General features: G+C 38.5%; 1 protein-coding gene across 1 annotated transcript in view; it reads right to left on the bottom strand.

Moving 5' to 3' along the window:
• Positions 1-25,791, bottom strand: part of ARHGEF38 (Rho guanine nucleotide exchange factor 38) — a 121,397-nt gene that overhangs the window by 80,005 nt on the left and 15,601 nt on the right. The window contains exon 2 of the mRNA XM_045799231.2: positions 8,719-8,903. Within this exon, the coding sequence (XP_045655187.1) occupies positions 8,719-8,903 (185 nt within the window). The remainder of the gene's footprint in view (positions 1-8,718; positions 8,904-25,791) is intronic.

Below are 25,791 nucleotides of genomic sequence, written 5' to 3'. Positions count from 1 at the left end.
CTTGGAGCATTCTCAGGAAGATCAGGTACAAGGCAAGAATGTCTCCTCTTACCACTCCTTTTCAACACTGTACTGGAGTTCTAGCTAATGCAATATGACAAGAAAGAAATTAAAAAGTACACAGATTGAGCAGGAAGACATAAAACTGTCTTTGCTCACAGACGACATGATTGTAGAAAATACAAAAGAACCCACAAAAAAACCCTCCTGGAATTTACAAATGATTTCAACAAGTTTACAGAATATATGATTAGTATGCAAAAGTCAATAGCTTTTTTGTATACTAGCAATGAACAAGTGGAATTTGAAGTTAAAAACACAATACCATTTACATTAGCACTCCAAAATTGAAATACTTAGATATAAATCTATCAAAATATATACAGGACATATACAAGGGAACTATGAAACTCTGATGAACAAAATTAAAGAACTAAATAAATGGAGAGATATTTCAAGTTTATGTGTAGGAAGACTCATATTGTCAAGGTGTCAGATCTTACCAGCTTGATCTATAGATTCGCAATCCTAATCAAAATCCCAGCAAGTTGTTTTGTGGATATTGACAAACTAATTCTAAAGTTTATATGGAGGAGCAAAAGACCCAGAATAGCCAACTCAATTCAGAAAGAGAAGAACAAAGTTGGAAGACTGAAAGTACCTGACTTCAAGACTTACTATTAATCTGCAGTAATCAAGACAGTGTAGTATTGGCAAAAGAAAAGGCAAATAGATCAATGGAACAGAAAAGAGAGCTCAGAAATACACCCACACAAATGTAGTCAACTACTATTTGACAAAGGAGTAAAGGCATATAATGGAGCAAGCTAATCTTAAAAAATGATGCTGGAACAACTGGACATCTACATGTAAAAAAAATGGATCTAAATGCAGACCTTATGCCCTTCACCAAAACTAACTTAGAGTGGATCACAGACCTAAATGTAAAATACACAACTATAAAAATACCTAGAAGATAAAATAAAAGAAGACCTAGATGACTTAGGGTACGGTGATGACTTTTTAGACACACCACCAAAGGCATAATCCATGAAAGAAAGAATTGATAAGTTGGACTTTATTAAGCTTAAATAATTCTGTTCTGTGAAGGACAACATCAAGAGAATGAGCAGACAGGCCTCAGAGGGGGAGGGATTATTTACAAAAGACATATATGATAAAGGACAGTTATTCAAATCATAAAAAGAACCCTGAAAACTCAACAGTAAGAAAAGAAACAACCTAATTTTAAAATGGGCCAAAGAACTTAATGGATACCTCAATATAAAGGATATAGAGATAGCAAATAAGCATATGAAATGATGTTCCACATCATGTCATCAGAAAAATGCAAATTAAAACAACCATGAGATATCACTACATATGTATTTGAATGGCCAAAATCCAGCCCACTCACAACACCAAATGCAGAAGGTGTAAAGCAACAGGAACCCTATTCATTGCTGGTAGGAATGCAAAATGAAGCAGTCATTTTGGAAGATAGTTTGGTAAGTTTTTGTAAAACTAAATATATTTTTATCATATAATGCAGGAATTGTGCCCCTTGGTTTTTAGCCAAATGAAGTGAAAATTTGTCCATACAAAAACCAGCTGTCTATAGGTGTCAAGACAGGCACCAGGGATGTCCAACTAGAGACCTCCAAAGAGAGCAGGAGATGGAAGACTAGGTAATTTTCAGAACAGGTGCTGAAACTACAATCCCCTTTATATAGAACAGCAATGCGTTCACTCTGGTGAGGAGGCACCATTAAAATCACAGCAAACTCCAAAGCGATATAAAAACCATTTACCAAACTAAAATGTAGTGACTATAGCTTCAATTCATAGGACGTAAATTGGGCCATGGCCAATATTACAGTATTCGAACAGTATTTTCGTTGTTATACCGCATTTATGCCCCTCCTCCTAGTCTTCTTTCTGAGATGCTTTTATCTTGCTTGGGGGCTTGGCAAGCCTTCCTCTTACATAAGCTTCTGTAACAGGGCTGATCCCATAGTTTAAACTACAGCAACTTCACTCGGGTGGGAGGCAGAGCAGGAAGCTGAATGCCTTGGGTTCTGTGATCCCTTCCCTTTCCTGCCCCTTTGAGAAAAAAAAGGGCAAGTTCTAATTCCCCGTCTTTCATGATTCCCTATATTAGGACTTGCCTCCTCCTCTTCGGACCCTGGGAGAGAAGTACAGTAGTGTGTTAGTACAGCATCCTATGTCGCATATGTCCTACAGGACAATTGGGGGACATGGTGTAGTCCCTGCCGTCATGACACTGAACACCCCACTGCTAACCTAGACCTGCATGATAACACTGTTGGCGCCATTTTCCAACTGAGGGTTCTGCATGCAGAGAGCATTGATATTGTTTTCCTCAAATTTATGGTCTCCCAATAAATAAAAGAAAACATTTTCCTTTTAAATTAATATTTGTTATCTGTGGTTAAAAAGAAAACATGTCAATATACTTTTTAGGGAGAAGAGATTCCATAATGGCATATAGGGTATAAGTCCAATTTCACAAAATATTTGGGTATGTCTGTACATGCTTAGTCAATAAATAAACATATTTACAGTACTCACTTCTAAGTGATAGAGCTATGGGTGATTATTTTCCTCTATATATTCTGTCTGATAAAAATTCTTTTCAAAATTACTGCTATGAAAAAAATTACTGCTATACAGAGTACCCATATTTTAACAGAAAATCCCAATTGAACTCTTAGCAACACAAAATTATAGATTATTTTTGCCCTTTTTTTCTGAAAACACAAAATTTCATAATTCACACAGATTATATGAGAAAATCCAAAATAAATAGAATATCATATAAATAAAAATCTAAATGTGCATTCAAACATATACACTTATATGAATAGAATATCCTTGGAAGGGTAAAAGAAGCTAGTAATGGTCTCCTTCTAGAGAAGGAAATTGAGTAACTATAAGATACTATCATGTTTTAAAATTTTTGGTACCTGTGTATTATGTAAATTTTTAAAATTAAAGAAATAATTAAAAACAAAGAAAAATAAAAACACATGTTTAGATTCCTCCAACTACTCTTTTCAGTCACTTTTTGTCCCTTCCTTACACACAAAACTCTTTTCCATTGTTAGATTAGTTTGCTCTGGTTTTGGTTTATTTTGACTTACTGCCAAAAATGTACAATCTCGCCTATTGCCATGTTTGGATAATAAATAACTAGAACCTGTTTTCCCACTAAATGTTTCAACACTGAATGTTGTCGGTAATTTTTGCCTTCTTTGCAAAACCTCTCACAATGCTGCTATTAAGGAAGAGGTAACTGCTGAGTTTGATCCAGATTTCAGTTAGGTGAAGTTTGTTTATAGAAAAGCCTTGAAATTACGATTAAGATTTGTAACCGTGATTGTCACAGAATAGTTGCCAACTCGAGGGCCTGGTCTAGACACTCACTAGTACCCTGATTCATTCATGCAAGCTCACTTGGATAGCCCAGTGCTCTTCTTAGTTTTCGACTTCCTCCTTCCAATTTTAACTTCCAGACACTACCTTGTTTCTTCTGGGACTGAAAGGACATGAATCAGAAGTGTCGAGAGAAGGCTTGCAGGCAGTACAATAGAGCAAAGGTGGTCTTTTTGGCAATGGAGGCAAAGATGGTCTCAACAAGAGAAAAGACGAGAAACAGATGACTTCCTGGAGTCTCTTCAGACTAACTTGTACATGTACAATATTTACTTACGTTGCCTCAGGTTTAGCTAAGCATGGTTTGCAGATTGTTCCCATGGTTATATAAACACTGTATGTGTTAATTTATAAATTTTGACATTAAATGATGACAGGTGGCTTGTGTGCAGAGACTGTGGTATTTAAACAGAAGGGAAGTAAGGACAAGAAGGAGCTAATGAACATTGAAAAGGTGGTAAGGTTAATAAACTCATGGCATAAATTAACTACCTCAGCACTCATAAATGTTTCATCTGGATTCCTAAGCATCTATTTACTTAGTCAAGGTCAGAAGTATTAAAAAGAGAGGGAAAGGTGGATTGGATAGGAGAACTCTGAGAAACCTCTGAATAACTACTATTTCAACATGAGTGGAGAGGACAAGTAGACCACTAGACTGAAACCAAATTCCACAAGGAGGCAGCCAGAGAGCACTGAGAAGTGCCAGATGTGAAAAATCAACAAGCTATAAGCCATCTGAATAGAATAACAAGGGAAATAGTTACAAGTGTGAGAACGGTAATTCAAAGTATTGAGAATAAAAGTTAAACATGCCAGACAAACTACATGTCACCATGGAAGAAATGTTTTACTTTACACAGTCTGAAACACCAATTCTGAGAATCGCTCAAAAGAGTTACATAGGAAGCAAAAAGCAAGCAAAACAACGAAAGCAAAAACACAACGATCGGAGTGCGTATATGAGATTATAGGTCAGCAATGGCATGTATATTGGTGGGGCCAGTTTAACTCACCGATGTGGTAGACGGTTTAAAATTGAGAACATTTGCGTACTGAATAAACTTCTTATTCCATTTGGTACAAAAATGTGCTCTTTAGAAAGCGTGCATGATGTGGGGGAGGGGCAGAGGGAGAGGGAGAGAGAGAATCTTAAGCAGGTTCCACGCCCAGCACGGAGCCAACACAGGGCTCCATCTCACGACACTGAGATCATGACCTGAGCTGGAATCAAAAGTCAGGTGCTTAACTGATGGAGCCACCCAGGTGCCCCATACTGTCTTTTTTAATATTGATCATTAACTCATCACAAGGACAGACTTTTGATAAATTATGCTAGTTTTGAAATGTCTTAGTTACATATGGTTTTATATATATTAAATATTTCACATCCAACTTAAGCAGGGAAAGAGAATACAGACAATTCTTTTAGAGTCGAGAGTTTTTGCTTTTTTAAGATAACAGGTAATGGTGATGAGAGTGACCCAACAGGGAGGGTAAAATCAATATACAGGAGGAAGAAAGGACACTGGCAGGAATTAAATCCTTGAAGAAACCTGAGGGGACAGAATCCACGGCATTAGCAGAGAAGTTGCCCTTAATTAGAAGCAGACCGTTAGCCAGCCTACATGGGTAGAGGTGCAGGTAGGTTGGTAGGTGTGGTGTTGGGAGAGTGCATCTTCTTATTGTGCCTATTTTCTCAATGAAATGATGAGAAAGGACCTTAGCCCTGATGGCCTCCAAAACTTGTCAGGGAGAGGGAACCAGTGGGAGTGGGCTAGAAGACAGGACGTGGGGGTTAGAGACTATGGACTCTGGGAAGCAAACTGAGGTCTTAAGGGGGGGGGATGGGCTAGCCTGGTGATGGGTAGTAAGGAGGGCACGTATTGCATGGAGCACTGGGTGTTATACGCAAACAGTGAATCAGGGAACACTACATCAGAAACTAATGATGTACTGTATGGTGAATAACATAACATAGTAAAAAATTTTTTTTAAAAAGTCTGAAATTCTGATTTTGAGGGGAGTGAAGAAACGGAATGACAGCTCTAGGGGATGGTGCCTGGAGTGAGGGGTTGAGATGGGGTTGAAGGAAAGATGTTAGGATTCGAGCAAGTCAGGGAACTGGTGGAGAGGTCTGGAGGTTGCACGGACCATTTATCTGATTATTGAAATCACCTGACATTGATGTCGGACCTGGAGAGAGGGAGAAGGTATGGAGCAGTAGGCTAGGTTCTAAATTTTTCAGAAAATAGGAGTCACTGGTAAAACCTCACCATAAAGGAGGGTAGGTCATGGTCGAGTCTGGAGTCTGATGCTATGTGCATTTAAAATTAATATTTTCATAAGTATGTAAATAAACATTTTATTAATAACCATTAATATCCACCAGAACAGGGTTACATCAGACACAACTAGTTTGTATTAAATGAAAAACACCAAAAATATTTTTATATATTTAGCAATGCAGAGAGCAACTTTCTATCATGACCATTAATGTTATTCCTAATCTTACAGGATGAATAAGAAATTTCCAGATTCAGAAACTGGCCAGTTACCTTCCAACTGTGAAAAGAACTGTGAAAAGATTGAATAAGAATACCAGTGAAGCCTCTGGAACAGGACCTGACCAATAGTAAGTACGTATTGAAAGTCATGAGGGAGTAAAACTAAAAGTGAAGGAAAAATTCCAAGTCTGCTTTGCCACTTTTCTTTATACATTGTCTTAAACCAAAACCAAATCCAACTTTTATATCCAAGGTCACCTTGATCTACACTGGTTTTCCCTAATTTGTAGGCCAGATATTTTTTCTAGTATTTCTTAGAGGAGTCTTGTGTTAACATAAACTCTTCTTCTGGATATTGTAAGTCCTGGGGGAAAGATGTAATGATTGAAATTGGGACAACTGACTGACAATATTTTTTTATAATTATGGGGTATGCATTAAGATGCCAAACTCAGAATCCATAAAGATAAATATATTTGATCACTTAAACATGGCAAAATCAAATGAATAAATCTTAAACAAGGTTTAACTTTTTAACCTTAAACAACATTATTTTTAAAAATTTTTTATTTAAATTCAATTTGGTTAACATGTAGTGTATTACTAGTTTCACTTTGGTTAACATATAGTGTATTACTAGTTTCAATTTGGTTAACATATAGTGTATTACTAATTTCGGTTTGGTTAACATATAGTGTATTACTAGTTTCGGTTTGGTTAACATATAGTGTATTACTGGTTTCGGTTTGGTTAACATATAGTGTATTACTGGTTTCGGTTTGGTTAACATATAGTGTATTACTGGTTTCGGTTTGGTTAACATATAGTGTATTACTGGTTTCGGTTTGGTTAACATATAGTGTATTACTGGTTTCGGTTTGGTTAACATATAGTGTATTACTAGTTTCAGTTTGGTTAACATATAGTGTATTACTAGTAGAGTTTAGTGAGTCATCAGTTGCATATAACACGTAGTGCTCATCACATCACGTGCCCTCCTTAATGCTCATCACCCAGTTATCCACTTCCTCCCCTCCAGCAACCCTTAGTTTGTTCCCTGTAGTTAAGAGTCTCTTATGGTTTGTCTCCCTCTCTATTTTTATCTTATTAGAAGGCAAAAGATAAACTGAGAAAATTAGTTGTAATGTGTGGGATGAAAAAAGAATATCCCTAATATATAAAGAGGTTTTGTTAAACAGTAAGAAAAAGACAAACCACATTTTTAAAAAAGGGCAAGAGACATGAATATGAATAGGGATTAAAGAGAATAGAAATGGCTAATGAATGTATAAAAAGGTATTTTGACTTCTCAATCACTGTTAATGAGAATGACAATTAGAATGGTATCGACTTTTTGGTTGTCAGCTGTCATTTTTATCAAAATCCTTAAGATGTATGCCCTTTGATCTAGCAATTCCACTCCTAGGGATTTATTCTAAGGAGATGAGGTGACAATACCCAAAACAATAAGAATGTCTCAGCATCAGTAACAGTAGAAAAACGTTTGTAAGTATCAGTAGTCACAAAAAGAAACATCCACTAGATTGCTGAGTGAAACGAGTATGTTATAAAACAGCATGTGTAGTTTTGATTACATTTATGTAAAAATATATGTTCAAAATATATATGGGTTTGTGCACATGTGTGTGTATGTAAATGTCCCAATGGATGCCTGAAAGGACATTTCCCAAAAATCTGAATGGTGATTATCTTTAAGCAGTGGAATTCTGATCATCTCTACTTTCTAGTTTATGCTTTTGTATATTGTTTCAATTGCGTATGAGGACTGTTTACCACACTAGTGAATAGGTTATCACTCTTCAGGGTCATTGCTCTTGTTCTCCCCTCAGCCTGGAACACCTTTTACCCCTTTCAGTTCTTGGCTGTAATATCCCCCGTTGGAAGAGTCTGTGTTTACTACCGTATTTGAAATAGAAACATCACCCCCTGTGTCCATGCTCCATCCCTCGTCCCCACTTCGGTTTTCTCCGCTATACTTGCCATCATCTAATATGTTTTAAGTTATATTTGTTTGTTAATTTATTATCTTCTGACTCTTCCTCTCTCCCACGAAAAAGTAAACCCAATAAGGGCAGGACTTTGTTTTGTACTGAATGTAGCCCCAGAGCTGGGAACAGTGCCAGTTACAATATCAGGTACTTAATACATGCACATACATATGAATCAAATATCCTTGTACCTGTACTCGAATTCCTCAAGAAATTCTCTGAAAAGGCCTTGATTAAAAAGGAGGAGAATGATTAACTTATGAACACTTCAAGTGTTACCTTACGTTCAGGTTAATTTCTATGTTGAATTTTACTTGGCTAAATAATCTTAAGTTTAATTGAGCTCTCAGTGTAAGGGGGGAAACATATTTTTTCTTCCAAGTCCTTGATCATCTTTGAATAAATTAAGTGCTTTGTTCCTAAACTGCTGAAAACCAGTTGCTCACAGTTCCATAAGAATCCAGGAAAGAACACATAGAAGAAATTTCAAAGTGGCAGAAACTGTGAACTTCCTTTTCGCCATATTCTGGAATACAGTTTTCTTGGCCAAATGGAGGGACTCTGGGTGTCCCTCTGCTGACACAGGAAATATGAATCTGATGCTACTTCCATCACCCCAGACCTGGGACTCAAGGAAAAGGTCCCATCCCTCCACCCTCACTGTGGCAGATATCACTACTTGGATGATTTGATTTCATGGTGTTGGTGATCTTATTTAGGGCGAGGACCCTCTGAGTTGCATTTACCTGTTTATTTCTCAAGGGCTGAACCACTTCCCTAATGCACAGCTCGAGATCATTGAGGTAGTCTTTTTCCGTCTGTATCAGCTCCTTGATGATTTTTGAACGTTTTGCCATCATTCTCTGCATCTGATGCTCTTCCTGAGTTAGGGTCTCAGTGGCAGAACCCCCGGCCTGTGGAGTCATCTTTTCTGTTAAATAAAAACATGTATGTACAAATGAGACATTCTGTTGCAGTTTCTTGTTCCATCATTACTACAGTTCCATCGTTACAAACACTGTGGGATTGCTATTAGCAAGGAAAAAGGCATAGAGTGTCTTCAGAGTATGTTCTTTTTTTTTTTTTTTAAAGATTTTATTTATCTATTTGACAGAGATAGAGACAGCCAGCGAGAGAGGGAACACAAGCAGGGGGAGTGGGAGAGGAAGAAGCAGGCTCATAGCAGAGGAGCCTGATGTGGGGCTCGATCCCAGAACTATGGGATCACACCCTGAGCCGAAGGCAGACGCTTAAGGACTGCGCCACCCAGGCGCCCCTTCAGAGTATGTTCTTAGGAAGAAATGTGTACTAGTTTGCCCTAAGGCTGGAATCCTATGAAACTACAAGGGACATGAAAATAGATACTCCTGGCAAGTCAGTTGAATGACACTTGATTTTCGTGGCTTGTCTTTAAACTATCCCATTGTTACTATATTAAGCTATAAACCTACTCTTCAGGCTGGAGATAAAATGTATTAAAATCAGTTCAGAACTTCTGGATAAATTTGCTTTTAAATCAAGGGATGATTTTTAATTAGTAAGTGGAAGGCCTTCCCATTTTGCCCCTATTATTAAAAACAGTTGCCCTTCTTCACTCATATGTGGAACATCAGAAACAGCACAGAGGATCATAGGGGAAGGGAGGGAAAATTGAATGGGAAGTCATCAGAGACAGAGTAAAACCATGAGAGACTCTTAATTGTAGGAAACAAACTGAGGGTTGCTGGAGGGGAGGTGGGTGGGGGATGGGGTAACCGGGTGATGAGCATTAAGGAGGGCATGTGATGTAATGAGTATTGGCTGTTACACGCAACTGATGAATTATCGAACACTACACCTGGAACTAATGATGTACTATATGTTGACTAATTGAATTTAAATTAAAAAAAAATAATTGCCCCTCATTCTCAGTGAGTAATATGAAAGCTTCCATGAAATGGAAAACAATTGCACGTGTGGGATTTTTATTTCAGCTCACGATCCGAATCCATGAGGAGTGAGGAAGTGTCGACTAGGATACACGTCAACTAGGATTTTTCATGGCCCATCTTCAATATCATGCATATCTTGTTATTTCAAAATTCTTGAACTGCCAAATGGAAATTTTCAATTTAAAAAAATCACAGTGCTGAGGAGATTTTGAGATAAATGGGAAGCCTCACATACAGCCAAGGTTTTATGTAAAGCATAATGTGAAAAAGCTAAATGTCTTCAAGAATGAGCTTCCCACAGCAATGTAAAATTTTGGAAGCCACAGACTAGGTCTCAGATGAAATCAGAGCAGTGATAGATAGTAGGGCAGTGTCCGTGTGTGCGTTTAAATGAATTTTCTTCAAGCTTGAAGTCATCACAAACTTCATATTCATCTTAGTGTCTCCCGTCGCAGAAGTAATTATATTTCCTCTAAAGCTAATGTGATTCTAGTAACTGATACGTGAGACATCTTCAGTGCTGACACAACCTCCTGACAATGTAGAGCTTTATAAAAGGGCTTATAAGGAGTCTGTATGGGGGAAAAAAAAAGTACACAGGTCACATGTATGGAAATGGAAATAAAGGGAGGATATTCTCTTGGCTGACTCCAGAAACAAGGCTACGACAACTGGAGAATCATTATAGTAGAGGGTTCAATGTCATGGCTCAACGTAAAGAGACTGCTCCTAGAGTGTGGAGAGACACTTCAGAAGTAATGAGCTCTTCTCTCTCCCTGGCCCGCTCATCCCAGGAGCTCAGGCAGAGGCTCCATAATCCCACATGTATGGAGGATGCTGTGAAGATGTTTCCAGTGTTAGTTTGGAAGGTGCCCTGGATGGGTCTTTAAGCAGTCCTGACTTGCAGGTGAATGTGCTTACAGACCGTTTGCCCAGTAATTATTCTTCCTTCATCAGGAAAGAAGATGTGTGTGACAAATGGCATCTGAGAGCACAGAGTTTTACAAGGCTTGGGACATTTGGTGCCAAAGAAATAATTTACATAAGTCCTGTAAGACGAGAAAATCTACAAGGAGAGAGAAGGAATGCATGAGGTGGTCTGAAGCTTTCATACCTTGAGTTATGTTATGAGAATTTTTGGAGGCTTGCTAATATTTTTATTGGAAAACAGAAGAAGCCTAACTCTTAGCACCCCAAATTTGAAAGGAGAAGTACAGTAAGGCGTCTTTCCTATGAATTATTTTGGCTCTAAAAGAGGAAGGCAGGTCTCTGAGGAGGAGAGATGTAGCGAGAAGGTTGTCTACACAACTTGACCTTTGTGAGCCTCCTTGACAGGGCAGAGGGGGCAGCGATGGGGGTTCTTTTCTCCTGGGATATATGAATTAGCTCATAGAAAGAAACCTCACTAGTAGAGAGCTAACCAACCAGTTCGGATAGTATCCAGCTATTACCTAACACCTTGAAAATAAAAGGGACCCTGTTGAGAAACTGTTTTAACTGATTTCTGCTTTTCCAAGTTCTAAACCTTTTGTGCCTTAATAAATAATCTACACAATGATTTGGGGGCCTACCAAGGAGAAAGGAGTCTTTCCTAAGCGTTGGCAAAGAAATATCCCTAAGATACATTCTCAGCTTCCTTTTACTTCTGAATTCCAGGACTCAATTTTATATCAATTCAACCTATTTCATAGATTTTCCAGTTAACTGCACTTTAAATGTCCAACATCAGATTTTATCGATTAAAAAACTGCTTAGATTTTCTAAAGTGGCTTCACAACTTGTTCAGAACAAGTTAGGGGCCCCAGTGGTGGAAATGAAGTGTCAGTCAAGATATTCATCCTCAGGAACTTCCCCCTTCAGGTATAAAAATCTTCGCAGAGAATTTGAAGTTGAGCAACCTTATGAGATACCTTTGTTTGCTCTTTCGACTCAAGTTTATTGCAGAAACAAAGGCCTGGCTTGCATCATTTCATGGTCCGATCTCTAAACGCTTTCTATATTTGCCTTTCTTAAACCAACAAACTCTCCACAATGCACTGTAGGCACAAGTTTTATTTTTATAAGATACTTCTCTACCTTTAAAACTTGCATCTTTTAGTTATACTATGTTTTATAAAACTATTTGTAACACATGACTATTACCAACGTAGATCACCCAAATCAGCAGTCAGCTATAATAACCTTTTCTTTCTAGGTACAGCAACAGAGGAGCTAAGTAATTAGGAAAGAAGGAAAAATAAAGCTTTAGAAATGAATATTTTCTAGCAGTTAGCAAAAACTGTGAGACTATGTCAGAAGTAAAGTGAGACAGGCCCAAAGGCTATTTAGATGGTTTTAATCAAAATATGCCACTGAGGGGGCGCCTGGGTGGCTCAGTCAGTTAAGCACCTGCCTTTGGCTCAGGTCATGATCCTGGGGTCCTGAGATCAAGCCCCACGTCAGGCTCCCTGCTCAGTGGGGAGCTTCCCCTCCCAACCCCTGCTCACGCTCTCTCTCTCTCAAATAAATAAATAAAATTAAAAAAAAAAAATACGCCGCTGTGCATGCAAACGGTTGCGTGTAAATGGCATGCCTTTCCTATCCTCTATTTCTTTCACCCTCAAGCTTCATTTTTCTGGCAGTGGTCATCAATTGTCACTATTCTAGCCACAGATTTCATTGGTAACATATGTGGAAATTCCTGACAGAGAAAGTTTATATAAAAAGGAGGTGGCTGCAGTTTGGGGAAAGAATAATCAGACTTGGTATCAGCTCTGCCACTCTTAGCAACAAGAATATAGCGGACAAGTTAGTTATTCTCATGGCGGCTCAGCTTCCTCATCTGTAGAATAGGAATGAAAACCATCATAGCTCCTTGGGCTCTTCAAAACAACCTAAGTATTAGTTATTTCTATAGACATGGGAATGCTAGGTTTCATTTCTTTACACTCTATACATTCTCTACATTTCTCTACACTCTCTCATTTCTCTACACTCTCTACATTCTCTACACAGACTTTTCCACCACCTTGGGCAAACAACTATCCCATTGTCTTATACTTATCAACTTGCCAAGAAAAAGGCACGATTCTGAGGTATAGGGACAGCCATGTTGAGACAAGAGAGGAAGTAGAGAAAAAATAAGGGTGCTGTTCTTGGGGCAAAGTGAGAATCAAACTAGGGGTTGGAAACCTGAGCAACTTCCCTGGATTGGGTGTATGTATGGGGAGAACCTTGGTTTTTAGGGAGATGAAAAGGAACCCAAAGGTAGGAACATAGTTGGGGATGTCTGAAGACAATCTGCAGTGATAGCCCAAGCATTGAGTTCATGTACGCCCTTTCTGCTTTGTTGCTGTTGCTACTGTCACTGCTGCTTTAGGGAGGATTTTATGTTTTTAATTTTGTAAAGGTTGTATTTATTTATTTGAGAGAGAGAGTATGAGCCAGGGGAGGGGCAGAGAAAGAGGCAGAGGGAGAAGCAGATTCCCCACTGAGCATAGAGCCCAATGTGGGGCTCGATCCCAGGACCCTGAGATCATGACCTGAGCCAAAGGCAGACACTTATCTGATTGAGCCACCCAGATGCCCCTTTGGGATGGATTTTAAAGAGAGGTAATTGGTTTATTTCTTTGTATGATAAAATAATACATATTGTAGGGATTAAGTGCCCAGACTATGGACTAGACTTTCTGGGTTTAAACTGCACCTCTAATATTTATTAGATCTGTGGCCTTGGGCAGTTATTTAACTCTTTTTCTGTCAACTTCCTTATCTGTAAATTAAGGGTAACATTAATAAAACCATATAAAGTGATTATGAAGATAAAATGAATTAATGTTTGCTCAATACAACAGTGCCTGGCAATATTCAATATAGTAGATATTGTGTATATGTTTGCTATAATTATTAAATGTAATCCCCATTTATTATCTGTAATATAATTTTCACTGTATTATTAGCTATATTCCTGTTTAGGGTATAACTTTCCTCAAATATTTCCATGTACATACAAACATACATACAGCAGATAGTTTTGCTTTTTTCGGTTTTTGTTTTGTACTAATAGACTCATATGGATATTCTTTGGCAAATTGCCTTTTCAACTGTAACAGTTTTTAGTGGCTATCTTTTTTTAAGATATACACACATACACACACACACACACACACACACACACACACACACATATCTTTAGTCTTTATAATAGCAGAATACTTGTCAGGCACTGCCATAGCTAATCTCCTATTTGTCTTTCATAAATTGAACCCTGAATAGATAAAAATGCTTACTTGTTAGATTCTTTTTCAATTTATGGTGTACTTATGGCCGATGAGATGTAAGCAGAAATCTCTGAGAGGGGTGTTCTTAGGACTTGGGACAAGGAAAAGTTGGCTGGGCTACCTTTCCTTTCATCCTGTACACCTCATGGTTCTTGCCTTCTTTTTCCTGTCTGGGATGTGGATGTGAGTCCCAAAGGTGCAGTAGCTATGCTGGGACCATGGCGTGATCACCACGGGGGTTAAGACCTATGCACAATGGATGATGGTGTGGAAAGATATGAAGAGTCTTCCTACTCCTAGGCTTTTTGCCTGCGGTACATAAATTTCTATGTGCTAAGGCATATTTTTCTATTGCTTTTAGGAAAGTGACTTCCTATCTGATAGGGATTTCTTATCTTGAAATATGAGTGCTGTAAGTAACGTAACCTAAAATACAAAACCGGCCTAATAGGGTAGGAAGGATATTAGGAAGACATTTTGCCATCTGGAGAGTGGGTAATCATCACTATTCAACCGCAAAATATTTGGTAAATCTATCTCTCTGCATACCAAGGTATGTAATTAGAGGAAAAAGTAGAAAAAAGTAATATGTTGGCATGTACTGATTATTTCTTGCTATTTTTGGCATAATTGTACAAATGAGATATGAACTCAGACCACAGCTAGTCAATCTATAAGGAGAGATAGAAGAAAACAAAAAACCTAAAGAAGATATTCTGCTGGTGGTCTATAATCTAAATAGGCTGAGAGTGCCAGTTGCATTGAAAATGCCAACTACTTCCATCCTCAAAGTGAAGCCCAAGAGATAGCTTTAGCAGGTGATGAAACTGGTGCCCCAGGCCTTCCTCTTTCACAGAGTTCTTTGCCATTCCAGAGAAGGAAAGCACACCAGCCCATATAAAGTTGAGGGTGGTACCTGAAAGACTACTAATGGCCGTTAGGCTAAGGGCATTCTACTAACACCAAATCCTGCCTGCTTGAGTCCCAGCCATTTGTCTGACTGCTAATCTCCCTGCCATTCTCTCTGAATCTTGCTAATCTCCTGTTGTACTTCTGCTTGGAGAGACCTCTGGGCTTTGGAAAACATCGCTGGATATTAGCGGACCTGACTTACCCTTCTGCTATTGATATGCTTTCTCCTGGTTTCTATAATCTGGATTCTTGCCCATTGTAGTAGACAGGGTAATGGTCCCCCAAGGGAGGTCCACATTCTAATCCTCAGAACCTGTAAATGACAGGTTACCTTCCATGGTAAAGGGGACTTTGTGGATGTGATTAAGTTTACAGAACCTGAGATGGAGAGATATCTTGCATTTTCTGTGTGGACCCAATCCAACCACCTTATTTCTTAAAAGCAGAGGAGAACATAAGAGAAGTTAAAGTGAAAGGGACTTGACCCACCATTGCTAGTTTTGAAGATGGAGGAGGGGGCCTAAGAGCCGAGGAATACAGGTGGCCTTTGGAAGCTGAGAACAACTTTTGGCTGATAGCCAGCAAAGAAATAGGTACCAACAATCTGAAAGAGTGGGGGATGGATTTTCCCCTCAAACCTCTAGAAAGGAGTGCAACTCTACCCACACCTTGATCTCAGCCTGTGAGACTCTAAGTCACTTTCGACTCGGCCACTCTGGACTTTTGACTGAAGGAAACTGTGAGATAATGCATTCGTGTTATTTTAAGCCATTAAATTTGTGGTGATTTGTTATGGCCACAATAGGAAACTAATATCCCCACATATGCTAATCCCTAAAAGATCATGTTGCCCGGGTTTAGACTGCCCTTTTTAAGAACACTGAACTACATGCTTGTAAGACCCCTTCCACCTTTTAGTGTTCCTCAGCAAATCTTCCCAGACTACCAGTTCAAGTTTGCCTGTGCTTTATAACCCAACACAAGGAGTTCGTCACTTGGTGAGCTTAACTCATAAGACCTGACCAAGGTTGCTTTCAAGAAGGGAGAGTTTTCTACTTGCAGCAAGCAAGGAGATCACTGAGGATAGCTCCCAAAGCACTGTCTCCCCGAACAGCAGGCTTAGCTTGATTCTATTGAGTTGTTCTCCTCTTGTGGTTACAAGGAAGCAGAGCTCCTTTTTTCATCTTGCGCCAGGAAGCTCAGCAAGTTGCTATTTTCACCTTGCCATCTCCTGCTGCAGCTTTTTCAGGATGTTCTGCAAATGTAACTGAACCAACAGGGTTAAGGCAGTAGGTTCAAAATTTTCCATGGCAGGAAAAATAACTGCTGCTCTTGCTGACAGCTTAAGCTTCGCTAACGAAACAAACACAGGATTGTCTGTTGGATGTTTTCCTTCAATCTACTTTGTAGCCTTTGTTCAGTGTTTTGGTTTCTAATATGGGCCAGAAAAATCACACTTGGAAGGTGGGTGTAGGTTTGGACAAAAGTTTTCAATGACATAAACATTAAAAATAAGCTAATGAAGAGAAGAAATAGAAGATTATGGAAGAAAGGCAGGCTATGCCATTTCACAGATCACAAAAAGGCAATCCCAGCTTGCCCAATGGAGATTCAGAGACTTTGGAAAATGCCAGATAAAACACTTAAGGATTCATTTAAAATTAAGTTTAAAAATTCTTTTAAAAATTAAATTTAAAATTCATTTAAAAATAATGGATAAGTCTTCAAAAATGTGTAAGAAATCTTCTGAGGGCAGGAGCAAACTTTAAGCATAGTCCTGGGGGTTCAGCAAGGCTAAAACCACCAGATCACCTGGAGGCATCTACAGATGCTGGTGGACTAGGAAGATAACTTGTATGTCAGTGATGAAGAGGCAGGACATGTGGAACTGGGATCTGGGCAACGTCTCTGAACAGCACGGAGCCTGATTAGAGAAACAGCGTATAGTCAGGAGCAGAAAAGAGACACACTCAGGAAAAGGTGAACTAGTACAAATAATCCTCAAAGGGAGAGACCTCAATAGAAATCATCTGTCTCAGCCATGGTTCTGGTGGTGATTGGAAAAAAAAAAAAAGCAGGATGGGCAGGATTCCCCACTAACTTGGGGACACTGGTCGGCTCTCATCTGAATTTGGGGTTTGGATTCACTGAATATTTAATAATAATTAAGAGCCTATTATGAGCCTCAAAGTGTCATAGGGCCTGGGATACAGCAGTTTAAAAAACACTAAAAAACAAATCCCTTTCCTCATGGAGCTTAAATTCTCGTTATTTAGTATACGAATTTATTTAGTGTACTAAAAGGTGGTAAGTGGTATGGAGAAAAGCAAGGCAACGAGGGCTGCTAAGAAGTGCTCAAAAGGGTTGCAATTTCATTTTATTTTTTATTTCTTTAAAGATTTTATTTATTTATTTATTTATTTGAGAGAGAGAGCATGAGCAGCGTGGAGGGGCAGAGGGAGAGGGAGAAGTAGACTTCCCACTAAGCAGGCAGCCTGATGTGGGGCTTGATACCAAGACTCTGAGATCATGACCTTGGCTGATGGCAGACACTTAACTGACTGAGCCACCCAGAAACCCAAAAGTTATGCAATTTTAAATAAGATAGTGGGGGAAGGTCTCAAGTGAAGTGGGTTTAAAAGGTGAGAGACAGTCATGCAGTTATCTTGGGTATGTAGTTTTCAGCAGAGCAACCAGCCAGTGGGGAATTTTCAGATGAGGGTGTGTATGGCCTGTTCAAGGATCAGGAAGGAGGCCAGTGTGGCTGAAGTAGGCTGGACAGGTGGGTTGGGTGGTAGAGGGAGAGGAGGTAAGCAAATTGGAGGGGTGGGCAGCTTGGCAGAGACTGTGGTGCTTAGTATTTTAAACATTTAAACGTCTTCCTAGTGTTGCAAAACAGATAAAAGTATTGACAAAATGTAGATGCTTTCAATTAAGCATGCATGTTAAAATTTTAAGACCATCCATTAAAATCATGGAAACAGGGGCGCCTGGGTGGCTCAGTTGTTAAGCGTCTGCCTTCGGCTCAGGGCGTGATCCTGGCGTTATGGGATCGAGCCCCACATCAGGCTCCTCCGCTGGGAGCCTGCTTCTTCCTCTCCCACTCCTCCTGCTTGGGTTCCCTCTCTCTCTGTCTCTCTCTCTGTCGAATGAATAAATAAAATCTTTAAAAAAAAAATCACGGAAACAGCATGTAAATTTTCAAAACCCATAGATGCAAAAATGTAATGAGAAAAAAAAAGCAATTCAAAAGAAGAAAAGAGAAAACAGAAAGAAAGGAACAAATACAAGATAGTAGAGCCAAATATATGAGTAATCGTAGTGAATCAAACAACCAGAATAACAAATTGGGTTTAAAAAAAAAACAAAACCATGCAGCTATGTGTTGTTTACAAGAGAGAGAAAATAAACACAGAGTATGAAAGTTAAAAGTAAAAAAAGTTACAAACCCATACTAATTAAAAGAAAGATGGTGAAGCTCTTTGTATATCTGACAAAATAAACTTGAAGGCAAAAATAAAAGTGAGCACTATATAATGATGAATTGTTCTTCCTGATTGTATCTTCCTGACATGAACATTTTAATTTTGTGTGTACTGAATAACACGGTTTCAAAACGTGATGCATGAGGTAAAAGAGTTGCACAAAGAGTTTGACAGATCGTCTGTAGTAATGGCTTCATAAACACATTTCAGTAACAGGCCAGTTAGGATAGAAAAAAATGTGTGCTCAATAATTAGAGATTTCACATTCTTTTTTTTTAACTTAAGCTCAATTAATTAACATATAATGTATTATTTGTTTCAGGGGTACACATTCTTTTTAAGGACATACACAGACTTTATGAAAATATACCATATGATAGGCCATAAATTTCAAAGACTCAGTACTTAAGAACCATGACCACAATAAAGAAATTACGTTAGAAATAAATAACCAAAAAAAAAATTTAAGTCCTATTTGTTTTGGAATTAAATAAAAAGCTCCTAAGTAACTGATGCGCCATAGAAGAAAATCATAAAAATAAATAGAAGATATTTATTTCAAAAGACAAGAAAAATATTACATGCATGTGTAATGTAGCTAAAGCATTGATGGAGAAAATGTGTAGCCTTAAATTCATGTAAAAGAAAAGGAGCAAGACTGCAAATGAATGATTTAAGAATCTAAATAAGAACTTAAAAGGGGAGGAGAATATAGTAAATCAAAAGAAAATACAAGAAAGAAAATTAAGAACAAAACAATGAAACTGAATAAACTTCAACTCAGGTCTCACCTAATTTCCACAGATATTTTGCAAGGAATATGAGATCACAAGCAAAAAAATCCTAAAACACACAAAGAAACAAGGTACTATGAGTCAGATACAGGGGGAGAAAATAGCACAGTTATACCCACAAAGCTTAAGATATTGGAGTTATTAGAGATGCATTTTTAAAAAGCATTTTTAATAGGTCTAAAGAAACAAAAAGTGGTTTGAAATTATAAGCAAAAAACAGGAAAGCTATAAAAATGACCAAGTACTCATTGCAATGAGCACTGGGTATTATACAGAAACAATGAAGCACGGAACACTACAACAAAAACTAATGCAGTACTGTATGGTGACTAGCATAACAATAATTAAAAAAAAAACTTCAAAAAAATAAGCAAGTAGATTTTAAAAGAGTGAAATGTAATTATGAAAAATAAAATTCATAATGAAAGTTTTAAAACTCAGTGGAACAAAAACCTCAATGAAAGGGTAAAATATTAAATTATACAAAACAGAATTAATGAATCAAGCCAAAGATGTTATAGAGAATATAACAGAGAGAGGTGACGTGATGTACAATATGTAACACAGCAAAGGGGGCGCTGAGAATTGAACGGGAGCGTCTAACAAACGCTTAACTGGAGTTTCACAGAGTAAAATAGAGAATGTAAGGGAGAGGCAATAACTGAAGTACCAATTGCTAAGGACTTTTCAGAATTTTTAAAAGACATTAATTCTTGGAATCAGAAATTACAATGAATTCTAAATAAGGTAGAACAAATCAGAAAATTATACCTACACGTAGTGTTTGAAACTTCAATGCAATGAGAATGAATAGAAGATCTTAAGAACAGGCAGTAAAAAAGGACACATACCTAAAGAGGGATAACGATTAGACTCATGGCGGCCTTCACAACAGCAATGACAGAGCCAGAGGATAGTTGAATAATACCTTCAAAGGGCTGAGAGAAACAAACTGACAGCCTAGAACTATATGCTTAGCAAACGTTTCTCAAAAATGATGGTAAATAAACATATTTCAGAAAAACAAGATCTTAGTTTGCCACCAAAATGTCCTCATTAAAAATAATTCTAAAAGATGTACCTTGCTCAGAGAACAAAGGGTCCCAAATGAAAGCTTGAAATGTAGAAAAGAGTAGGATGGAAATGAAGAGGGGAATAGGCATCATATGGAAGATTAATCTAAGAAGGACCCCTAAACTGGTGGAGAGAAATAAACAAATATAAAGTGTAACCCTTGAAACTGACAAAATTTTCTAGTCCTAAGATATTAAATTGCTTTTCACATCAAAAGGGAAACACATAAAGAGGAGCACACCTAAACATACTCCGGAGAAATTTCTAAACTGCAAGGATAAAGAGAAACTCTTACACGCTTCTTGGATGAAACATTAGGAAGAGACTAGGACTTGAATTAAATCTCTTATGTGAACCATAAGATGCTGGAGGACGTTGCAATAATGTGTAAAGAGTTCTGAGAGAAAAAGACTTTGATCTTGGCCCCCTCGTTATTTCTATTTTAGGGCAAAAGACCATTGATTTCAAGTAAAGGAGAACTTGGAAAGTAGCCACGCTTGTCATCACTCCGAAAATGGTACCTCAGTAAGAATTCCAGTTAAATAAAAATAGGAACCAAACATCTCAGGAGAGTAGAAGACAAGATACGAAAGAAGCCATTGTAGAGACCTCCTCTCTCCAAACTCCTGATGAAAACATTCAGCATATAAAAAGATCCTGCTTGGAAGTTTAGAAATCTCAGCTAAAAACTGTGGAAGCAGCCGAGATGCCCTTCAACAGAGGAATGGTTAAAGAGGATGTGGTCCACATATACAATGGAATATTACTCAACCGTCAGAAAGAGCGATTACCCAGCATTTGCGTCAACATGGATGGGACTGGAGGAGATTATGCTAAGTGAAATAAGTCAAGCAGAGAAAGACAATTATCATACGGTTTCACTCATTTATGGAACATAAATAGCAAGGAGATCGGTAGGAGAAGGAAGGGAAGAATGAAGGGGGGTAAACAGAAGGGAATGAACCACGAGAGACTTTGGACTCTGGGAAACAAACTGAGGGATTCAGAGGGGAGGGAGTTGGGTAACTGGGATAGGCCAGTGATGGCTATTAAGGAGGGCACGTATTGCATGGAGCACTGGGTGTTACCCGCAAACAATGAATCATAAAACACTACATCAAAAACTAAGGATGTACTGTGTGGTGACTAACATAACATAATAAAAAATTAAAAAAAAAAAGAAATCTCAGCTGAGAGCTCTCTGGAAGGAGCAGGGACAGGCAAATATTCACTGTTGGGCCTAGAGAAAAACCAAGGGCTTGGAGGGGCTTAGAGCAAAGACCAGACACCCGCTATTCCTCCCCAAGAGGGTCTGATGTAACTCCAGGCTGGGAGACAAAGGTGAGTAACCAGAGCCTGTATTTTACTGAGACAGAACAAACGCAAGAATAAAATAGAACTTCATTTAAGTATGAATGTAATGAAAGAGTAAAGCGCATGCAGATAGAACAGACAGATATACGGGAGGCCTTCTGAGTATATCAAAAATTTCCCCCCAAATCTAATATTTATTATAGTAATTGGGAAAAAAAGAAAGGAAAAAAGTTTCGATGTCAGAAGCAAGTCATGTTTCAAAATTCACAATGGTTTTGATTTGGGTTTGGAATGCAAGGCAACTCAAAAAAAAAAGACTTCCTTTAAAAAAAAAAAAGGCCTTACGAAAGTTTTAAAAATCACATAGAAAGGAAAGCTTATAAAAACGAGGAGTTGAAGCATAAATAGAGTAAATAGGATAACTGAATACATCTTTGTTCCAAATATGATCCTGGTGATGGAATGACCTTCATAGTTAATTATATCCTTGTATCGCGCAGGCTGCCGGGCTGTGCGGCACACATGACGAATGTCCTCTAGCTGGGCTGCTTCTCTCATGCATCACATGTACGCTGCATCACATTTCCCGGCAAAAATGTTATTTCAAGGTAATGTGTATAATAAAAATGTTCTCTTGGTGTCACAACAATATTATTTCTCCTCTGACAGTATTGTTAGAATACTACATTGATTAATACTTACCTGCCAATTCAGATAGGAACATATGTTGTGGATAAAAATAGTCACGCATCCCTTCTCACTCTTATAAAATATAAAGACTAAAGTGACTTCTTGGTGGAATTAACATAAAACATCAAAAATATGACTTGAGAAGCAGCAGCTGCTCTTAAGACTCTTTTTTTCTCAGTGATTTTAATAATAATGTTTTCCTCTTGCAGAAGGACATATTTTTGTCTATTTTTTTTATTTTGATAACATGTACATAACACAAAATTTACCATGTTAACCATTTTTAAGAGTCTAGTTCGGCAGCATTATGTCCATTCACGTTGTTGTGCAACCATCACCATCATCCACCTCCAGAACTTTCTCATCTTCCCAGACTGCACACTCATTAAACACCAGCTCCCCATTTTCTCCTCCCTCCAGCCTCTGGCGACCACCGCTCTCCTCTTTGCCTCTATGAATTTGGCTACTCTCCGTGCCTCATGTAAGTGGGTTATTGCACTTAGCGTAATGTTTTCAAGGTTCCTCTGTGTTGTAGCAAATGTCAGAATTTTCTTCCTTTTTAAGGCTGAATAATGTTCCATTAGATGTACATAGAGTAGGCGGAAGTGCTGGGGTTTGAACCAAATGTGCTTAGCGCTGAAGCCTGGGCTCCCCATCCTCTGCCACCTGACCGCTTATGTTGCGATCAAGGTGCATTGTGTGATGTGTGGTGGAATGGTGCTGGACGGGCAGACATACAGTTCAGTACTGACCCTGCCATCCACCAGCTTGAGTGACCTTGGCCAAGTCAGTGGGCCTCACAAAATTGCTTCATCTGCAGTAGTGATGGTATGGTAATGGTAATACGGGCTAACATTTTTTTGAGTATTCACTTTGGACTAAATATTGAGCTTGTCTTGTATTAGCTCTTCAACCCTCACAGAAACACTACAAGGTAGATTTTTCAGTTCCCTTCCTCTTATTTACACATGAGGAAGCTGAAACACACAGAGGGAAACGCCCAAGCTCACACCACAGTAAGTGGCTTCAAACCTGAGCCGGTCTGGCTCCTAAACCTGCATTTTAACCACTACTTACTGCTGGGCAGTTGTGAGAATTGAGATAAAGCATCCAAATTGCTTAACTCAGTGTCTGACACACTGAAACCTCTCAAAAAACACCAGTCATTATTTTTATGACCATGATTTACTTGCCATTTTTCTATATCTGGTTCTGAGTGGCTGCACCTGCTTTTCCTCTTTTTTTTTTTTTTTTTCCTCTTGGAAATGTTCCAGAGGTGGGAGGGGAGATTAAACATCCATCAGGAAATTCCCTTCCTTTGCTCTGGACCTGCTCTCGGAAAAAGCACAATATGGCAAGGATTTCGACACAGTTCAGGACCAGACCAAACGTGCCCTCTCATTACCTAGGCTGAATTCAAATGAGGTGGGGATATAGCCCTCGCATGATGCTTGGCATAATACAGACCCTCGGATTTTAAAAATCAGATTCTTTCCCATTTACCCTGAAGCTAAATCATCAATGCAAATGATTGTTTCTGAGAAATTCGCTGAAAATGGTGTGCTTCTCAGGAAAGTTGAAAGAGCAAGAAGATGACTAAAATAAGATATATGTCCTGCTAAAATACACAAGTTGTTACTCTTAAAACCCTAGGTGCTTATTTATTTGGATTAAGGTTCCTAGCTGATATTATTTATCGATGACTAGAAATAAATAATCATGGATTTTGATTTCTATAATTAAAATCTTACTTATCTCTTAATAAAGAGGAGTTGGAGCTAATATTTTCATATACCAAGTTTAGGGTTGTCCCCAAACACTTAACACCAGCCCTCACCTGCCTCCCTTACCCCCAAGACCAGACTAGGCAGGCACTCATACACCATCCAATGCTTATTCGCTGAGCAACCTGCTAAGTCACATGACTATGGAGAACACAAGGATAAGATGATGAAATATGAGAGTAAGAGTATGTGTGTTTCCATGAAACTGCTTTAATGCTTTGAAATGATTTGATAAAGTTACATTGCCAAAATATTGCTGCTATATTAGGAGTCGAATGTGACAACTGTAAAAGATTTAAGAGAAAACTAGCCTAGAAAGATTGCGCAAACAAATCACATTGTAATTTTAAAAACCAATATTTAAAAACTTGTGTACAAATATGATCACAATAAACTGTGCCCTGTACTGAGTGTAGCACAGTCTAGAGTCAGGCCTGCCAGAGAAGTGGCACAAATGAAATCAGAAAGGAAAGGACGAAAGGAAAGTGTCCTGAGCAAAGGGAGTAGTATGTCCAAAGGCTAGCAGCAAAAGAAGATTTGAAAAAAGCTTAGCGTGACTGAAGGGAAAACATCAGAGAATGTGATGAGGCGATGAGTCTAGAAAATTTATCAGGAGACAGATCTCAAAGGTCTAATTAAGGAATCTGGAATTTCTAATTCTCCTGATTCTAAGATCAGATTCTCTTTGCAAGATCATTTTGGCCTCAGTAGAACCAGATTTTGGGGAAGAGGGTGGGGAGCAAGGCTGAAGGCAGGGGGTCAGTGAAGTGGTCTTGAACCTAGACAGGTCTAGCTGTGGGGGAGAGATGGAGGCAGTTACACTTAGTCTGGTTGCCAGAAGGGTAGAGAGGATTGAAGAGATGAAGAGAAATTTAGGAGGTAAACCAGGTGCACAATCAGTGTATGGGGCAAAGGAGAAGAAAAGTCAAAGCTGACTTTCAGATTTCTGACTGTTAACAGGGTAACGATAGCATTTAAAGAAATAGGGAAAAATGGGGGAAAGCAGGTAGGGGAGACAAGGTGATAAAGTCTATCCAGTTCTATCTCATTATATAGAAAAGGGAACTAATTTCTGAAGAAGAAAGTCTTTTATCTTAAGTACCAGAGTCATAAATTGAGTTCAGATCTTCTGACTGTCACCCCCTCCTGGCCAGCCCCCTTCCTCCCCATACAGTGTAAACACCACCCATAATTCTATCTAGGGTTTTATTCCAGACAGATCATTACCAACCCCCCAGATATGATTATGGATGTTCTTTCATCCCTCTCTGTACCATATTTCATGTCAGCCCCCATAAACCCAAAAAACCTTGGCTTAGCACTGCATTGAACCCTACTGACTTAAGTTTCACACAGTAAAATCTTTTATCAGTTTCAATGGAAATCTGACCCACAGGAAGATGAATAGAGCAGGCCTTCTGTGAAATAGGTTGAAAATAATTGCATGTCAGGCAGGTTTTGGAGAGGAGCCAGTGAAGTATTAAGCGAAAACGTGAAAGAGCAGACCCTCCACTGCTCAGAATTTGAAAGCTCAAACATTGGGGCAGGGAAATATTTTATTCTCATTTGGAGGGCA

Source organism: Ursus americanus, chromosome 13 (assembly GCF_024610735.1).
Source record: "Ursus americanus isolate L20-20 chromosome 13, mUrsAme1.1.p, whole genome shotgun sequence".
Taxonomy (NCBI): Eukaryota; Metazoa; Chordata; class Mammalia; order Carnivora; family Ursidae; genus Ursus; species Ursus americanus.
Note: the sequence above shows the minus strand (reverse complement) of the source record. Positions and strands in the feature narration are given on the sequence as shown.